At 33.4% G+C, this 17378-nt stretch overlaps 3 protein-coding genes across 4 annotated transcripts; 2 read left to right on the forward strand and 1 right to left on the reverse strand.

Annotated features, from left to right (window-relative positions):
* The first annotated feature begins 412 nt into the window (after window positions 1–412).
* On the forward strand, window positions 413–6170 carry LOC123693964 (T-complex protein 1 subunit delta). The gene is made up of 11 exons (XM_045639232.1): window positions 413–638; window positions 1187–1239; window positions 2115–2204; window positions 2390–2557; window positions 3206–3347; window positions 3626–3834; window positions 4036–4175; window positions 4279–4483; window positions 4656–4938; window positions 5296–5495; window positions 5877–6170. The coding sequence occupies exons 1-11, from the start codon at window positions 533–535 to the stop codon at window positions 5892–5894; spliced, it is 1614 nt and encodes a 537-aa protein (XP_045495188.1). The 5' UTR covers window positions 413–532; the 3' UTR covers window positions 5895–6170.
* On the reverse strand, window positions 6114–15349 carry LOC123693966 (mediator of RNA polymerase II transcription subunit 8). The gene is made up of 4 exons (XM_045639234.1): window positions 15033–15349; window positions 14612–14857; window positions 6629–6725; window positions 6114–6438 (listed from the first exon to the last, which is right to left on the reverse strand). Exons 1-4 carry the CDS (start codon window positions 15195–15197, stop codon window positions 6200–6202), a joined length of 747 nt encoding a protein of 248 aa, XP_045495190.1. The 5' UTR covers window positions 15198–15349; the 3' UTR covers window positions 6114–6199.
* On the forward strand, window positions 11534–13095 carry LOC123693967. 2 transcript variants are annotated; one of them, XM_045639236.1, is made up of 5 exons: window positions 11534–11657; window positions 12192–12257; window positions 12348–12431; window positions 12517–12639; window positions 12769–13095. In XM_045639236.1, the coding sequence occupies exons 1-5, from the start codon at window positions 11585–11587 to the stop codon at window positions 12993–12995; spliced, it is 573 nt and encodes a 190-aa protein (XP_045495192.1). In that variant the 5' UTR covers window positions 11534–11584; the 3' UTR covers window positions 12996–13095. The 2 variants fall into 2 exon arrangements, with proteins under 2 accessions (XP_045495192.1, XP_045495191.1); XM_045639235.1 differs by lacking the exon at window positions 11534–11657 and adding an exon at window positions 11714–11895.
* Window positions 15350–17378: the final 2029 nt, after the last annotated feature.

Raw genomic sequence — 17378 nt, forward strand, 5'->3', positions numbered from 1 at the left:
TTCAACTTCGCGAGTAGTGTAGAAGAGGCATTATAGATCGAGCTTCAGCAATATTAATATTGTGAATTGCACGAATATTTGACCGTTTCGTGTGCATTCAGTGGATGAAGCCTAGATACCCTATATCCCCAACATTTGTTAGCAAATATCGTCGAAATAAAAAAAAAAGAAGTTTTATGTGCTCAAATTGATGTAAATGTTACGAGCTAGATAAATTCTCACTTAACATATAAAAATGTATTATTCCTGCCTCGGAATTAGAATAGTTTGCAAATAATACGATCCGATCGCTATCATTTTGATTAAGGCATGCAGTCATGCGACTTGATTTTTACATGAGACTACTGTTTATACTCTTTGCATGAATCCAAGAATATTTTTGACACTTGACAGATATTGTATGTCAGTTCGTTCACAGATGACATTTGACAGTAATAAGATTCCTTCTTCCTAAAATAAATTAAGCAAATTTTATCCAAAGTTATCTTGTTAATCTTGTGTTTGTGTGAATTAACATTTATTAACAAATAAAATGGCTCCTAAGGCAGGTGGAGATTCGGCAAAAGTTAACTCAGCTGTATATAAAGACAAAAGTAAACCAACTGATATTCGGCTCAGTAATATAAATGCCGCAAAAGGTAAATAAACTATTTATTTCGTTGCTGAATATTAATATAATACAAAAACATTATATAAACTTCCTAGTTAATTAATAAGGTCATGTTATGATTATGATATTTAACAATTTTATCACATAAAAATAAGTATTTTTATAGCACCGAAACTGCGTACAAAGTAGTAACACCTGTTATATTTTTCCTTCATTTTGTTTATATTTAAAAGTTTGCGGAGTATATTTTATAGTTACTTTATAATTCCAACTGAAATGCATGTCTTCATATATTTTTTTTTGTGAAAAGACAATAATTTAACAAAAATAATTAATACTCACTTGTTGGTATAATGTTTTTCTCTTCTTATTTATTCTACACTTGTTACTAGTTTGTTTAATATGCTTTTTACCTTTTGACTTATTTCTTTTCCTTTGAACACCCTTTGAAATATATCATATATATTTTTTCCTTTCTCTCATATGTCATTGTCTTAACCGTCATTAATTGTTTTTATTTAATTATCACTTTATCATCTTGGTAATTAAAGTAATAACAATTTTATTAATTTTTAGCTGTTGCTGATGCTATAAGGACAAGTTTAGGTCCTCGTGGTATGGACAAAATGGTATGTTAAACATATTTTGTTTATTATGTTATGTGCATTAATGACACTGTCATTACTAGACATCGGATTATATGCACTAACAAAATGCCAAAATATGCATGCAAATATGCACTAAAAAAGGCCGAAATATGCACCAAAAACAGCTGATATGCCTAAAATATGCACAATACAAAATCAAAAAACAGCGAAGTTTTCTTAAAATTAAGTATAGTTTTTGTAGCAATATACAATTAAGCTTTTTAGCAAATTTTCGAGCGCAAATTTGTGACGTTTTTCACCCGCGAGCCCAGTGTTGCCACCTTTTTGGGGTAAATCTAGGCCTTTTTTGGAATTCAACCCGTGTTTTAAGTTTTTAGCCCGAAAAGGGTAACCTAGCCCTATTTTCAATGGCTCAAAATTTACTTAAATGGAGCCCATTTCATTATTTTTTGCCATTTTACCATGCCAAAACAGGGTTCGTTTACTCGCTGAGCGTTCTGATTGGCTAATAAAGGTTTGTCAACCAATTAAAACTCCCGCTACTTAACGAAATATGCACGATTGGAGGAAAAAGGCTAAAATATGCACTAACGGCGTAATTAGAGAGTTATATGCATTTGCATATGCAAACATGCAAATGCATATAATCCGATGTCTAGTCATTACATTATTGAAAATAAAAGGTTATTTTATTTTTTATTTCAAGTAAATAATTATTATTTCAGTAAAATAATACATTTTTGAAAGTGATGCTCAGTTTTAGCATGAATAAAGAAAATACAAACAAATAGCATTTCATATAATGTTTAATACAAGAATGGAATTTAGATATTTTTTTTTGCATAAAATTTTTTCCATTTGATTTCAAGTTATTTAATCAATTTCCTCTTTAACAGATACAAGCAGCCAATGGTGAAGTAACTATCACAAATGATGGAGCAACTATCTTGAAGCAAATGAGTGTCATTCACCCTGCTGCAAAAATGGTATGCAATTTATTTATTTTTTTTTTTTGAATAACCTAATAAACAATCATTTTTTAAATGTGTTTTATTGCCTGACTTGATGGATGGATAAGTTTTACCAAAGAATTGAGACCTTAGTTTTTTTTTATATTTTTATAATTAATTTATGGATTGGTAATTAAACAATACTCTGCTTATTATTTCAGCTTGTAGAGCTGTCCCGTGCACAGGATATTGAGGCTGGTGATGGAACAACATCAGTTGTTGTAATTGCTGGAGCATTGCTTGATGCTGCTGAAAAACTTTTACAGAAAGGAATTCACCCCACTGTCATATCAGATGGCTTCCAGAAGGCTTTACAAATGGCATTGCAGGTTCGTCACAAAAGATTTTACATTAATCCATCATTTTTTTATTTGGTAAATATGATTTTTAAGTTAAAAAATAATAACAATTGTATATTCATGATCAAATAAAAATAACTAATTTAATGTCATCGAATTTCATATCTATACATATAATAAATCTGTAGAAGGGTCAATTCTGTACATTGAAAATATTGAAAAAATAAATAGCAGGGGGTGTTACTGGATCGATACCAAACCCAAATATGTGATTAAAAAAATTTTTGTCTGTCTGTCTGTCTGTCTGTCTGTCTGTCTGTATGTGAAGGCATCACGTGAAAACTAGCGGTTCGATTTCGATGAAACTTGGTATAATTATACCTTATTATCCTGGGCGTAAAATAGGATACTTTTTATCCTGGAAAAATACGTAGAAAAAAATTAATCTTAATTTTTCAGTTTTATCCATAGACGTTGTTCCGTAGAACCGCGAACACACGTTGCGTATTATTATAGGCCTAGCCGTATTTGGGAATTGGGTCCAATAGATATTTATAAGATGTTATTGACAGAGGTACTCAAAATGGAGAAAAACCATCCACGCGAAGACCGACATCCGCGCGGACGCAGTCGCGGGCGGAAGCTAGTACTGAAATATTTTCTTTTATTAATTTATAGGTTGTAGAAAGCATGTCTACCCCAGTTGATTTGGCAAATGAGGATGCTCTATTGAAGGCTGCAGCAACATCTCTTAATTCAAAAGTTGTCTCTCAGCACTCTACAATTTTAGCTCCTATTGCAGTTCAGGCTATCCGTTCTGGTAAGAAATGTTGTGTTCATGCTCACAGGAGTTTTGCACATCTTATTATCGTTTGAGCTATTTCTATTCACAATCTTAAGGACAATGTATGCTATATGAAGAGCATAATATTATTGTGTCTTAATCAGGTAAACAGTGGAAGCAGCATTTATTCCAGTTTTGATTTCCAATTTAATTGATTGTCATATTTTTATATTTACAAGCTTCTTCTATACATTTTCGAAGTAAATACACCAACATAATATAACAATTAACTGATAATGAGTAATATGTTTTAGTAATGGACCTAATTCCCGGAGGAGTGGGTGCTCGTGTTGATTTGCGCGACGTTAAGGTTATTGAGCGTATCGGAGGCACTGTTGAGGATACAGAATTAGTTCAAGGTCTGGTTATTGCCCACCGCTCGGCTAATGTGAATGGACCACACCGTATTGAGAAGGCCAAAGTTGGTCTTATTCAGTTCTGCATATCACCACCCAAAACTGATGTGAGTGCTATTTTTACAATATTGAATTAACCCATTGAGCCCGAGCGGCCCGTGATTCCGGGGGCTGAGTTATTACATAATTATGTTTTCAAAGTTTTCATTTTTTAAACAAAGCTGGTGATTAGACATTATAAAAAAAAGTCAATTATTATAGTGTTTTCAAATATATCTGTAATAATAAATTAAATTTTTATTATACAGATGGACCACAATGTCATTGTATCTGATTATGCTGCTATGGACCGTGTGCTGAAGGAAGAGCGCCAATACATCTTGAACATTGTTAAACAAATCAAAAAGGCTGGATGCAATGTTCTGCTGGTTCAGAAATCTATCTTGAGGTGATTATGAAAAAAAAAATTATAATATTGTTGACATTAAACATACTAACAAATCTGTTTGTTCGACTGTTCTTTATATTAAAAAATATTTTCTATTTCACAGAGATGCCCTCAGTGACTTAGCTGTTCATTTCTTGGACAAAATCAAGGCAATGGTTATCAAAGACATTGAGCGAGAAGACATTGAATTTGTTTGCAAAACACTTGGATGTCGCCCGATTGCATCACTTGATCACTTCACAGCTGAAAATCTCGTAAATGTTGATTTGGTTGAAGAAATCAATGAACCTATGGGCAAATATATCAAGGTTAGTGTTATTTCGTTTTAAAGTAATAACAAAGAAAATAAAAAAACTAGCATAGAAATAGCAATCATTTAAATATGTACTTATTAATAATTAATTAAAAACTTTGTAATACCTCGAATCCTACATGGTTAGAAATCACAAAAATGTATAAAATCCAATTTTATAACCACAGATGACAGGTTGCTCCAACGGCGGGCGCACGGTATCCGTAGTGGTGCGCGGCACGAGCGGCGCGGTGACCGCGGAAGCGGCCCGCTCGCTGCACGACGCGCTGTGTGCTGTGCGCTGCGTCGCGCGGCGGCCGGCGCTGTTGCCGGGCGGTGGGGCGCCTGAAGCTGCAGCCGCGGCGGCGTTGGCGCGTGCAGCACTCACAGCGCCAGGGGCGGACCATTACTGTCTCAGGGCGTATGCGGACGCCATGGAGGTCATACCGTCCACGTTGGCCGAGAATGCAGGTGCGATATTTTGATTACTACTATTTGTAATGATACACAGGATCTGGCTACAATAATTGCACATAAATAAGTTACAGCTACTTCATATACCATAATTTTACCCGATGCATGATCACTGACATAATTGCTGACTGTATAAGTTTACACTTATTACAAAGGCTGTAGAAGTCAAAACCAACGCTTTAATTCAAAAGGGCATGGCATTGTGCAGTTTTCAATTATAGTGCATGGTACTATCGATACACACTATTTATTACTATTAGAAGTAATAGTATAATTTTTTGCTTATACATTTTTCTTCACTTAAAAAATACATAGGTTAAAATAAAGCAAATATTTATTTTCATCTAACCCCAGGTTTGAACCCGATCGAGACGGTAACAGAGCTGCGCGCGGCGCACGCGACGGGCTCGGCGAGCGGCGCCGGAGTGAACGTGCGCCGCGGCCGCGTGACGGACATGCGCCACGAGCACGTGCTGCAGCCGCTGCACGTCACCGCGTCCGCGCTCGCGCTCTCAACGGAAACAGTGCGCGCTATACTCAAGATTGATGATATTGTGAGTTTGTCATTTATTTTACCACACTTCCTTAGATACATGACTCATTATCTATGGGTAAAACCCACTTTAAAAAATATAGTTTTAATTCAAAACATGTACACTCATCAAGAAATAGTGACAATACAATAATTTCATCTGTACATGCGTGTTTTTTAGAATAGAATAGAATAGAATTCATTGATTCGTGGTTAAACAAGATATACATACAAAACAAAAAATAAAATAAAAAATACAGATAAAAAATAAAAGAATCACCACGAAAAGGGTATGGACTCAGCATTTATGGAGAAAACAACTTTTACTTTTTTTATTATATTTACAGTGTTAGTTTTACTGATTTATAATGTAATGTTTAAAAAAAAATATTTTTTGTTTCAGGTCAACACAATTAACTGATGTGGCATTTAAACATATTCACATAGTATTAATAGTATGTTTTAAAAACGCTTGTTTAATTTATGTTATCACTTTAAACAACAATAATGTTTTATTAATAAAATATTTATGTATACAAGAACTTCTGTCTTTCTAATGGAATAATATTATGGATATGATTGGTGATTAACCAGTGCATTGATTAGTTCTTGTATTATAATGGTTCGAATAAAAGAACAATTTTATTTCTTGCAATTGCTTTATTAGTTTTAATTCAAATAAATAACACTATTAAAATGTTTGTTTTTTTCACTCATATAATTATTTTAGCGTTGATAGGGATGGATTTGATTGGCTGATTTGATATTAGTCTTAATAGCTGATGGTGCTTTAGGCATGGCTGGTGCTGATGGTCCCATTTGTGGGGTGGGACCTCTTGATGGTCCCATACCAGGGGCAACTCCTTGGGGCACACATGGTGGCATTCCTGGCCTTAAACCTTTGCCTGTTCCAACAGCTGTGACCAATGCATGTGTATCAGCAATGCTGTGCGTTGGTTGCATTCCTGTGATGAAATATAAAAAAATATTAACAAACCTTATGTTATGTAATAATGAACAATAAAATTTTAAGCTTACATAAAGCTTAAACCTTAAAATTTTTATACAATGTAGTTGCAGTACTTGCTAAATATAATAAAAATATACATTATTATTTAATTGTATACTCAAGTCAATTAATTGTTTGACACAAACCTGCTGATCTCATAGATTCTCCTTCCCAATCTTCCCGACCTTTTGATATTATTTCCCAAACATGACTGATGACCTTCGTGAACTGAGCTACTTGTTTCTGAAAAAAAAATCACAGTGCAACACTAATATAAATCAGTTTAACCCCTCAGCTGTCGTGGCGCGCCGCCTCAAAAAGGTGCTGTCTGTCGGGCAAATTCGAGCTTTCGGCGCTGATTTGCCGATTTTTTTCGATATTAAAATTTGTGATATAAACTTTAACCTGTGAGACTCTTGTAAATTTTGATGCTAACTAGATAACCAAACTTTATATTAGTTACCTTACTTACTCCCTGGCATGCTTATTTTACTTATTAGAAGCATTTTTTCCCACACATTTTGAATAAATGTTACATTGTAAAGAAAAATACTCATAAAAAAATAATATCAAGGTATTTTAGATTTTTATTTTTGTATTTTCATACTAGAATAGACAATCTTTTGAGTGAATATAACAAAAACATAGGTTTATTTAATAAAAATTCGAGAAAGTTGATTATGAATATCATCGTTTACGCATGAGCATAAGCGGGCGCGATCTCCAATCATGTTCATACAAATACAGACTTTACAGGGTGCTCCAAAATGACAACATTTCAAAATTTTTTGCTACTTGTTTTTATTTTTATTTTAATCAAAACTAGATAAAAACTAACAGTAATTTTTACTTTTTGGAAATATTTAGGTTTTTATTAATGTTTAAAAATCGTCTTATTCCTAAATGACGTTATTCTTATAGTGGGCTTTGTTCTAACGTCTGTATGTATAACGTCTCTACATGTCTAATTTATTTTCTCTTAAAATTTGCATTTAAGAAAATATTTTTTGTGGTAACAATAGCATTATGAAGAAATGCTTTTTTTTTCTTTCATGCTCTTAATTATTATCTATACATATAATAAATCTGTAGAAGGGTCAATTCTGTACATTGAAAATATTGAAAATATTAATAGCAGGGGGTGTTACTGGATCGATACCAAGCCCAAATATGTGATTAAAAAAATTATTGTCTGTCTGTCTGTCTGTATGTGAAGGCATCACGTGAAAACTAAGGTTTCGGTTTCGATGAAACTTGGTATAATTATACCTTATTATCCTGGGCGTAAAATAGGATACTTTTGATCCCGGAAAAATACGTAGAAAAAAATGTTAATTTTTTCCGTGCGGACGGAGTCGCGGGCGAAAGCTAGTAATCGTATAATATGAAATGTTGTCCAACTACAAATCGAAATATTACATATTACATATAAATGATAGTATACATCTAAATTTTATACTTATCATTCTAAAAATCAACAAATAATAGGAATCAGAAAACATACTAAATGAAAATCATTATATTATGTCCCTAGTTGTATAGAAGAAAGAATCGTATCATATTATTGTTTTATTAAAAAAATGAACGTTATGCCTTAATAAAATTAACGCTCCCAATCCTATTTATGCATATATAACTTAGCCACGCGTTACTCAAATAATTTTGTCCGTGGGCTAAATTAGCTTATGAGTAAATAAATAGTACAGAGATTCTTAAAAAAATATCAATCATCTAACGGATTGAAATAATAGGTAAGTACTTAAATAAATTTTATTTAACTGATAGCACTATAAAAAATTGTTATGAAGCTTTGTGTCTGTACTATTTATATACTCATGTGGTTGTAATGTGTGATGTTGACGCCAACATTGGCCAATTAATAGGAATATTTGCAACTTAGCACAAATAACGTCGAACAGAACGAACTTGTTCATTATTTCTTGTAATATATCGAACACAACGACCGCCTTGAGACGACGATTTATTACCACGAGGTTCCACTTGAATTTGATCAGGAAAGTGATGAAAGCTATCCAATCTAGTTTTTATTTTACTTCAATACATGCAGTATTTCCAAGCATATTGTAATTAAGATATAAACTAATCGGTAAAATTGTATTAAAATCGGTTCAGTAGTTTAGTCCTAACTACTAAGTCCGTAGTACACAAACGGCATGGAACTTAAAAATATTTTGATTGGAATAAAATAAAACGTAATGTGTAGAATTTCATGAAGAATCCTAGTATCAGGAATTAAAAGCTGCAAATTGATTTCAAATACTGTTACGTCCTATTGTTAAAGTAAGCCTTGGAGTGTCTTGTCTTCCATTGCCACAAGGATCGTTGTTCCATTTGAATTCTCTTTTATTGATACTCAAATGCTTACGAATCGGAAAAAGGTAATCCTATCAAATACTTAGTTACTTAGATATTTTTATCTTCAAATGAAAATTAAAATATCAAGGTGGAAGTTTATTTAGGGTTACCTAACAAATAAGTAATTATTGATTATGTAGTTTTAGACAGCAATGTGATATCTTCAAATAAAAAAATTGCATTCTTCTTCTGGGTAATAGAAGCAGTTTTGACACCAAAAATACATTAATTGTTATCGCTAGTCATTTACAAAATGAGAGGATAGATTTATATTTTCAGGCGTACTGCAAATGATGCATTTAATTCGTTTTATTAAATCTGTAATGTTCCAAGGCTATTTAAAGTCATGAATGCAAAAAAATAATCGTCTTCAGACAGCGATCTACATCTATAACGTTCTGCCTACGAATGTACTACATATAGTACATAAGAATAAAAAACTCGCACACCGAGGGCTCCGAACAAACCAATTTTTTATTATGTTGTAACTCTAAAATTTTATGATTTTCGAAATTATTCCTCAATCTGCGCTATAAGAGCTTATTTTACCCCAATTTCAAAACTCTACGTACACGGGAAGTACCCTGTAGGTGTCGATTCCCTTGCTAATGTCGAAATTTGCAGCATAAACGGCTGTATCTTTTGATTGCGTTGGTTTATAAGTTTGATTTTTTCGCAGCTTCAATCGACTCAAGTAATCAATATAAATTTCAGTTAAATGTCACATTACGCGCTCCTTATAAAATGGGTCTTGACAGACAGACAGACAGATGGGCAGATGGGATGGACAGACGTAATCTTATTAGGGTTCTGGACCCTTAAAAACCAAACCCTTTGGGATGCAGCCGTTAATACTGCAATTTTTAGCAAATTTTGACATTTGCAAGGCAATCAAAACCGACAGGGTACTTCCCAAGTACATAAAATCTTTAAATTTGGTAAAAAGCAATGTTTTATAAAAACAGATATAAGAATAATTGCAAAGAACATGATTTTTTAATTGCCATTTACAAATAAAAAAAAGTACTTAATAATTTCAACTTTCAACTAATATGAACGCCTACGTGTATTAACTTGATATTCACATTTAAAACTCAGATTTACAATTTAAAAGATACCTACAGCATAATAAAAAAAATAAGTTTGTACGAAGCCCTCGGTGCGCGAGTCCGACTCGCACTTGGCCGGCTTTTTATTTTTTCTGAAACTTAAGGTTCCCCAATAAATAATAATATGTTGTATTTGTATGAAGGTAAGAATATGTTGTACAATTAAAGTGTTAAATTTCTTTTTGAGTTTGTCCTACACAAATTACATAGTATCACTTTGTCCTATATATAGGTCATAGTGAAAACCATTGTTCCCTTGTTCATTGTTGTTTGTAGGTTTTTTTACTATTTTTCCAGCATATATACACTTTTAACCATAATATACTAAAACTAAAAGAATTAAGAAAGAAAATGTGTCTCTGGAATTTTTTCGTAAGCAGGTTACGGACTATAATTTTTGTAGTTGATTATGTATATCGTTTTTAACCTGAGGACAATTATAAATACCACAAAAACGATACCTTTCAATATAAACAAAACATATTATCATGTACATTTTATTTTGTATGAAAATGAAAAATTTAATTGAAGACGAAATTTAAAAAATAGTGACGTTGAATTTGTGAACATCCTGTATGCGGATTTTACGGGGAAATTATTGTCGGTTTTGATTTGAAAACGAAATATCTCTAAAATGGAACACAGTATCAAATTTTGAATTATATCATTAAAATCTTCATAAAATTTCTCGTAAAATGATGTAAAGAACAAATACAATATGTAAAAAAAAATATGATTTACCAGGGGTCAAAAACTAAGCAACGTACAGTTAAGTGATAGATACATATTTGAAACCATTATTTGGACGTAGTTAAGCAGAAAGGACTCAATCCACACTTTGGCCAAAATTGAGTTATGTATGCCATCATACTCCTGAGAGTAGAATCTATCATTTAGTAAAATCCCTATTTTTTTTATGTTAATGTAAACTAGTTTTTCTGACTATGCCAACTCAACCCACAGTATGAAGAGCATACAAAACGTATTTGCTGAACTAACTCAGACCACTTGAATTGTTTCTGAGTAATGACCTTTCTGTGAGTATGTTCTTAAAGTCGATAAACCAGAATAATCTCAAACAGTTTGGATCCTTATTAAGAATTAATTTTGATTGGAAATAACATTTTATCAAATACCTGAAACGATTCAAACAGGTTGGGTCGTTTCTGTGATATAAGTTTACTGATATAATATATATTTTTTTGTTTGCCAGAAACGACTCAAAACACTTAAGATATTTTAGAAAAACAGTTTTTGATCAACTGCGCACTTACCATCGACGGCTCAAGCAGAATGAGTCGTTTGTAAGAAATAAATCTAGGTAACAAAAATTTACATTTAAATTAATTGAAACAACTTAAAATATTTATGTTATTTTATTGTTTTGGTTTAAGTAATATTTCATCAATTTCTATTTTAGTTGGAAGTTTTCAAATTACTTTTTTTTTAAATAAGGCACCAGGCTTAAATATTGTAAGAAGTTTGAAAACAAATATTGTCTAATATTGCAAAATTTTGGCAACTCTGCCAGTTTCTCGAAATCTGCCTGTGTGGCGTGACGCGTAGGTATGTTATTTTTATTTCGTTTATGTATGTGAACAAAAAATGTGAATTAAGATGCGACGAATTGATCGAATTTTGTTGAATGCCTTGGAACATAAGGTTACCGATAAATCTGAGTTACCAGATGGTAAGTATTTCTTTTTCACCAGGTTTATTTCTAACCTAAAATAATTAATTTTGCTTTGTCGTATAAGGCTACATACATTGCTACATAAGATTCCTTGTCACTTTTTTATTATATTCGTTACTTAAACTGGTTCTAACAATCTGATGTAACTAACTTATTACGATGAACAGAGAAGAAGATATGGAAGAGATCTCTGCTGCGAAAACGACGGTGCAGCCGCCTGCAAAGAGCTTGATAGGTACCTATAACTTTTTGGTTTGCGATGTTCGTGATAATATTAAACTTTTGTTAATACTATTATTTTGCAATCAATAAAGCATGATTGAGCAAGGCGGGCAGGGCAGGATTCAATGCTTGTGGAATTTTGCTGTACTAAACACTCTTATTTTGTTTTTGCTTTCGTTTTGGTTTTATCACATTATTTTTTTTCTGATAATATAATAAAATTGCACCTACTAAGCTTATGCGCATTAATAACTTAATAACCCTATTTACTAATTTAATACTTCTACTATGATAATTCTCAATTTGTAGATGGAAATATATCTGGGGCTCCGTCAGAACTTGAAGCTGATTCGTCCAAAGACATAAATTGCCAAGGTAGGTAATTGAAATAAATTGTCCAAGAAATGAATTAGAGGCCTAAATTAATACAGATATCAATGGTCTTTTCTATTTTAATATCTTCAGATGACGAATTTCAAGATGCAAGTAATCCTTTGTGCCCTTCAATGAGTCTGGCGGTAATTAAAGCTAATGAAATTGTGGGATCAGGTGAGTATATCACTTCCCTACATAGAATGTTATTGCAAATTGAAGTAATTTATGGGGAATATTAATTAAATTCTTATGCAACTAGATGTGGAATCTCCAGCTGCGCCTTCATACTCTCCACTGACTCCGCTTCTGACTACGCAAAAAGCCATGTTACGACATGTAAGTCGTAACTTTTTGCGTAGCCAAAGCAAAGCAGTTACGACATGTAAGTCAGAAATACGAGTAGTGACTTCTATTTTGTATTCTTCTTTATTCAAACACGCAAGAAAATAAGCTGACTAAGATACCAATGACTGCTATGACTCTAATGATCTATTTTGATTGTTCTTGCCAGGTGTTGAATCTCCAGCTGCCCCAGTATATTCTCCGCTTACTCCTCTTACTACACGGAAAGAAGCTGAAAACAATAATTCACCAATGCCGCCAATGTCACAGAGTACATTAGAGCTGTTGGAAACCCTAAACGAAGATTTCTTTACAGTTAGGCATGAGTATGATGAGTTCGCAAAAAGACGCCAAAGTAATGGAATTAGTAAATGTAGTAACCTTAAAGAAGACTGAGACTATGACGACGATACAGACTGATTATGTACCTGACAGTGGAGCAGAAACTGATGCATCGCACTCATATGTAAAGCAAAAAAAGGGTATCGCAATCCCCGAGAGTCACAGGTCGGAGAATGAAACTATAACAGAGGGTTTCTTTGAAAATCATGTTGCTATAGTACACGATAATCCAACTAGATCTGACAGAACCACACAAATAATACACAATGAAAACCCACCCATTGTTACAAATGCTGTTCATAACGACATAACGGTTGGTGAAATAATTAAAACGTGTCAAAGTTCTGATCCTCAAGCTTTTCACCCCGAAGCTGAAGCTGCTTATCCCGTTACTGTTGTTGTTGTGTACGTTACAAGAAGTAGGCTCGAGCCTTATTAATTTTATTAAGAATGATCTGAGGGATGGCGTGGAGAATTTAGTTTTATGTAGCGATTGTTGCGGGGGACAAAATAGGAATATCAAAATAGTTCTCTTTATTATTTAATTTAATACCTCAAGACTGTCACGAGTTATATAATACCCTTATGGGAAGTAGCTCTATCAACTAAGATGTTGATGGATACGGGCCAACTCTTGATTTTAACTTAGATGATGACAGAAATTGATATACACGCTGATTATTTCGCTATTCTTTCTATATTTTATTCTTATTTATGGCGTTTATACCTGATTCCGTTAGTTTTATGATTGAGGTCAATAAATATGTAACTTCTTGACAAAAACACTTGTTTTTTTTTTGTTTTATAACTTATTTTTTAGTCGATGGTTAGTTTTGAGTCCTTTCTGAGAAAGTTAGAAAAAATACCTGTCTTTGTAAACTTAAGTTTAATTGTAAGGACTCAACCCACACTTTACTTAATATCTTAACATATAATCAAAATATATTACTATATTGATGACCAATTAAATAACACATAATATCTTCTTGATAATAACGAGAAAAAAACTGTAAAATGTAACTTAATGTTAGAGAAATTACATCAGAAACTTCAAACGCAATTATCTCCAAAGTCATTTATTGTGGATTGAGTCCTTTCTGCTTAACTACGTCCATTTATGGTATAATTGATGGTAATTTTCATTATTTCGGCACATAAACATTAGGTTATTTAGTCAATAATAATAAAAAGACCAATAAATAATTACCGTTTTTCAACTTTCCGCAAAATTTTACATTTTGTAAAACTTTAAAAGTTAAAAGTTACTCGACTAAAGTATGACATAATTACTGTTATATTTCGAATATTTATCGGTCAAATTATTATTGGATGGACTTTAAATATTCAGTAATTCATAAGCTATCAACTAAATAGTCGTTTATGCAGATTTGAACTATATTTGCGTTACAATGAGCCAATTTCCAACCGGCGGTGATTTGGCACAGATCTGTGCCCCGACAGACTACGGGTACAAAATTTTTGGCACAGATCTGTGTTCCGACAGACAAGGGTTTAATCTTGGGCTTTACAGTCAGCTAGTTTTATTACATGATACTTGAACAAACAGAAATACCTCTTAGTAAATAAAATACGTAATAATATGTATTCTGTTTATAACAAAAAAAAAATCTAACATGAACAGAAATATAATAGTAACAAAACTTTTATACCTGAGCAGTGTCATAACTGAGTGTGCTGGCTTTATGGTTAAGTTGTTGCAATCTCTGTTCGGCTTGAGGTTCAGGTTTTGTACGCAAGAGATCTGGGACAAGATCATGTGTACATGCTGGAACTCTGCCCTCTGTGAGTCTAGCAAGTTCCTCGTCACGTTCACAGCCAAGTTGTAAAGGTAATACCACTACAGATCTCAGTGATGGAGCTAACTCTGCTTGTAGAATTTTACTTAGGCCCGTTAACTAAAAATTAGACAATGAAAGTTATTATTTCTTTTATGTTGATACGTAAATTTCAAATACTTTACAATAAATCCTTTTAAAAATACAAACACAGCAACTGTAACTTTTATTCTAAGTAAGACCAACCTGCTTCTGGGCTTAATTACTGAAAAAGAATTTATTATTTATTACTTACATGTCCTGATAAAATAGCATAATTATCGAGGAAGCTTGGCCAATGGATAGTTTCATATTCAGTTTCTAACTTTGTTATTAGAGCTTGAATTGCACTTTTCAAATCATTAACTCTGTTTAATATAGCATGTAAAGTTGCTTCCAATTGTTTTTCTTCTCTTTGCATTGCGATATATTATGTATCCGTTAAGCACTAATATGTTCAAAGTTTTACTGCGATTTAATATTCAAAATGATACCTTTTAAAATACGACGATTCTACTTTTTTTCTATTTTCACTTTTCGACAATAAAATAGAAACAGGCATTTGACAAATGACAATTGACATGAGACATCTAGAGCACAGATAACTAACCTATATATTCACAGAGCAAGTATTTATCTAGATGAAAACAGATCTTGTATTTACGTGCATCATAATAATAATATAATTCATACATATATGGGGCAAATACTCCACAATCCACATGTATGAATTTGCTACGGATTGTTGGAGTTTGGCAAGCGTGCAGACCAAAGAGTAGTATAATGCAGACGCGGGAATAGGCATTAACGTGGCATTAACTTTATGGCCTGACCCACAGATGACCGCACTACGCACGTAACTACGCGACGCGATACGGCCGCGGGGCCACATATTTGCCGTGTCATGTCGCGTAGTTATATAGTATGTACGTTAGTAGTGCGTTACACCTCCAACAATTATTTCAAGGATATTATGCTGTAAATTTTCCAATTACAGAGCATAATGCGACTCAGCGGCGCACAATGCAAAATTATGCTGATGCCTAATTGGAACGTGAATTAGTTTTCAAATGCACCAGCAGGTTGCGCTAAGTTCAGTGTTGAAAAAAAAATTCATAGAGTTAGCAATAACCTCATTAATGTGTAAATAAAGTGGTTTGGGTATACACAAGAAGCTTATATCTAATACACTGGAGATTGCACTATGAACGTTGACAAGTCACGGGAAGGTATGACCTTGAATGACGCCTGGTTGTTCCTTCATCCCTTTCACACCAACTTGCCAAGTTAGGTGTGAAAGGGACAATAAAACAAGTGATAACTGCGTTAAAAACAACCGACTTCAAATTTACACTTACAAAATTTACAAATACCTACAGACAAAAATGCTTATAAAATAAAAACTACTGGGTCTATCCGAATAAAATTTTTATGGGACCAATTCGACACCATCCCGCATCGAACTAAATAAAAATCACGTAAATCGGTTCAGAAACCTCGGAGTAATCGGTGTACATACATTTAAAAAAAAAAAAAAAAAAAAAAAAAAGTCGGTTAACAACCAGGCGTCATTCAAGGTCATACCTTCCCGTGACAAGTCAACGTTCATAGTGCAATCTCCAGTGTATTAGATACAAGCTTCTTGGGTATACATAATAATTGGTTGAAAACTATTTACGGTTATTTTAAATAATTTGGATTTTGATTATTTCATTAATATTTTTTTCAATGTTTGTACCTTCATCCATACTTATATTTATTTTTTAACACAATTTGAATTAACTTTGATTATTTCGAAAAGACTACAACGAAACGAAAGCTTTAAATTTTTTTCCAACTATTAATATTAATATTACTAACGATAATATATAAACAAAACATTTCGATCAATGCCAACTTAAAGGGGAAAACACTTGTTAATTTTCTGTCACTGAGTTGGCATCGATTGCACGCATCACGCGATTTAAAACATTAGTGCTGATTTACACAGGGTCAGTAACTGACTACAAATTCGAGGCAAATCAGTGCTGACCCGAAAAAAAACCCTGTGTAAACAGATTTGAAGTCAGTACAGAGGCTTGAAGTCTATGTAAACAGTTAAAGTCAGTCGCGGCGCCGAATTTCGGCGCCGCGACTGACCTGTCTACTGACTCTGTGTAAATCAGCACTTACTTTTAAGAGTGCTCGATTGTGCGAAGCGTTGCTGTAGATAAAACATTCAACGTTAAGCATTATGCCGCATAATGCGCTCTAGTGCTGTAATTGGAAAACTACCGCTGTGTCGCGTCGCTTCACTACGCTGCCGCGCAGTGCCGCGCAGTTACAGTACGCGTCACGTAAAGCTGCGTACAGACCGGCCAAACTAACGCCAACGAACGGGTTTCGTTAACCTTCGTTGCTGCAATCTGGACGGCTTAGCGAATGCCAACGATCGCACGTTGGCGTGTGCCGGCGATCCGAAGCGTGGCGGTAACATCAAAGAAATCGAGCTATTTGATCGAACTCTGTTTGGACGGTCGCCGAAGGCCAACGAACGAATGCTCAATTGAAGCAAGAGAGCGTAACGTGTAGACGGCCAATTTGATAAGTACTTGGATATTGC

Source organism: Colias croceus, chromosome 8, assembly GCF_905220415.1.
Source record: "Colias croceus chromosome 8, ilColCroc2.1".
In the NCBI taxonomy this organism is placed as follows: Eukaryota; Metazoa; Arthropoda; class Insecta; order Lepidoptera; family Pieridae; genus Colias; species Colias croceus.